The 2161-nt window shown below is 34.6% G+C and overlaps 1 protein-coding gene across 1 annotated transcript in view; it reads left to right on the top strand.

Moving 5' to 3' along the window:
* The window catches only part of LOC106108195 (plectin-like), a gene marked incomplete at its 5' end in the record, with an annotated part of 6541 nt that overhangs the window by 1400 nt on the left and 2980 nt on the right, over window positions 1-2161 (top strand). The window contains 3 exons of the mRNA XM_013289293.1: window positions 306-527; window positions 865-1069; window positions 1385-1489. Of these exons, the coding sequence (XP_013144747.1) occupies window positions 306-527; window positions 865-1069; window positions 1385-1489 (532 nt within the window). The remainder of the gene's footprint in view (window positions 1-305; window positions 528-864; window positions 1070-1384; window positions 1490-2161) is intronic.

A 2161-nucleotide genomic window follows, 5' to 3' on the forward strand; every position in this document is an offset into this window, starting at 1 on the left:
AAGTGTTATGGTTGTAATACAAATATTGCCAAATTTATAGAAATGATATATCTACCATATACTAATGTGATAAAGAGGAAAACTATGTATTTTTGTATGTATTGAAATATCTCAAAAACTATTGGGCTGATTTCAAAAGCTAATACGTTATCAGTTATTAACACAGGCTATTTATTTATTTTTTTTTAATTTCTCGCAGACGAATTCGCGAGAAATAGCTAGTCATATAGTCATATAGTCTTAAATAACAATATCTTAGATTTCACAAGAGTAAAAACGGTAACAAAACCATATTTCTCCTTTAGGGACATAAAACAAACGGAATCAGGTCTAGAGAACGTAGAACGGCACATAGAGTCAGAGATCCGTCGTCTGGAGCGCGGCGTGCACCCCGCTGAGGCTAAACTGGCAGCAGAGCAAATAGAACAAGAGCTAAGAGCTATGGAACATGGGATACAAGATATGTTCCAGGATTGCCACGCGTTACGCGAAGGAAGATACCCCCAGGCTACTGAACTGCACCGACGGTGAGTCTAGAATGTTCTAGAATTAAATATTGTATTTGATAATCCGTCTTCAAATACTGCTTTATCAATTAGGGCATGTTTCTGGTTTAAATAAGTTGTTTGTGATTTCCTCTGGTACTACCTTATGATCAGTTCAGAGTTCGAGTAGATTTTTATTGCATCTAAAGTTGAGCTTTATGTGATTGAAACAAGGTCTATTTTACTTTGAACATCTTATTGTGTGCAAGCAAAATACATGTAAAGCAAAATTAAACGTTATTTCAATTGAATAAAGCTCAATTTGGCATAAATATCTGCCCTCAGTCAACCCTTATAATGCATATCCATACTTATTTAGAGTGCAACAAATCCACGAGCGTTGGGTGAACGCGCGTCAGTCGTTCACTGGACGGTTAGTGCCGCGACTGTCGTCAGTGCGCATGCCAGTCCAGCAGACCACGGTTCGCCGCGAGACACGCACTGTACTGGAGACACGCGTGCATGATGCTGACCCCAAGTTCCAGCAGCTGCATGCTGCCACCAAGTGGTGTAAGGAGAGACTGGTGAGGAAACTTTAGATTTTCTTAATACTTTAAGATCTTTAGAATATAGATATAAGATAGATATTATAAATGTGAAAATTTAGATGGATGGATGTTTGTTAGAGTTTGTAGCCTAAACTGCTGAACCGATTTCGATAAAATTTGGCATAGATGTAGATGGATAGTCTGGAAGAACACATAAGCTACTTTTGTTTTTATTTAAATTCCACGAGGATGGAGTCTTTAATATATCTATACATTTTACATATGTAAAATGAATCTTGAATCAGTTAATGCTATTTTTTTTAATTAACTTGTGTTTTTTTTTCTTAATAGAAAAAACTGCACGAATCGGAATACGGATCCGACCTACCTACAGTTCAACACGAACTCGACAAACATCAGAGAGAGCACAAACAAATCGATCAATTCCACTCCAAGGTAATTTTACTTATTACTAATATAAATGCCACAGTTTAGGATGTATGTATGTTACTACGTAAAGAACGATTCAGCGAATCTTGCTGAGATTACACAGATGTAGAACATAGTCTTAAAAAACAAATAATTTTTAAAGCCATGAGGTTCAAATAAACGTGGTATAAAGTTAAACTTAGTAATAAACTGTATAAGCAATATTTGTACTTATTTTTGCTTTTGCAGTCGAGCTTCGATAACATAAAAACCTCTATAACTTCAAAAAATAATATGTTCCCTTTCCATCAGAGTCCAAAACCTCTATAACATAGACCCTTGATAACTTAAAACCTCTGTAACTTAAAATATTTTGTATTTCACTTGAACTTTAACTTATAGAGGTTCTATTGTACTCAGGTTATTCCTAACTAACTTTAAACTGCGTTTATTTGTAAGGTTGTTTATTCTTAAAAAGACAATTTTACAAAGTCGTTACTAATATTATTAAAAATAGCTCTATTTATAACAGTACATTTTTACTGTTTCTTGTAAAAGATTATTATATCTGTCTATTGTAATTAGAATTTTGTCATTTCTGTCTATACCCATATTCGTATTTTTAGACAACTTATTGAATGATACTGTCGCTTTAAACTCAGAGCAACACTTCTCGTTAGGACTCAGGTTGCGCGCCAA

The sequence above is a fragment of the Papilio polytes genome, unplaced genomic scaffold (genome assembly GCF_000836215.1).
Source record: "Papilio polytes unplaced genomic scaffold, Ppol_1.0 DF821733.1, whole genome shotgun sequence".
NCBI lineage: Eukaryota > Metazoa > Arthropoda > Insecta > Lepidoptera > Papilionidae > Papilio > Papilio polytes.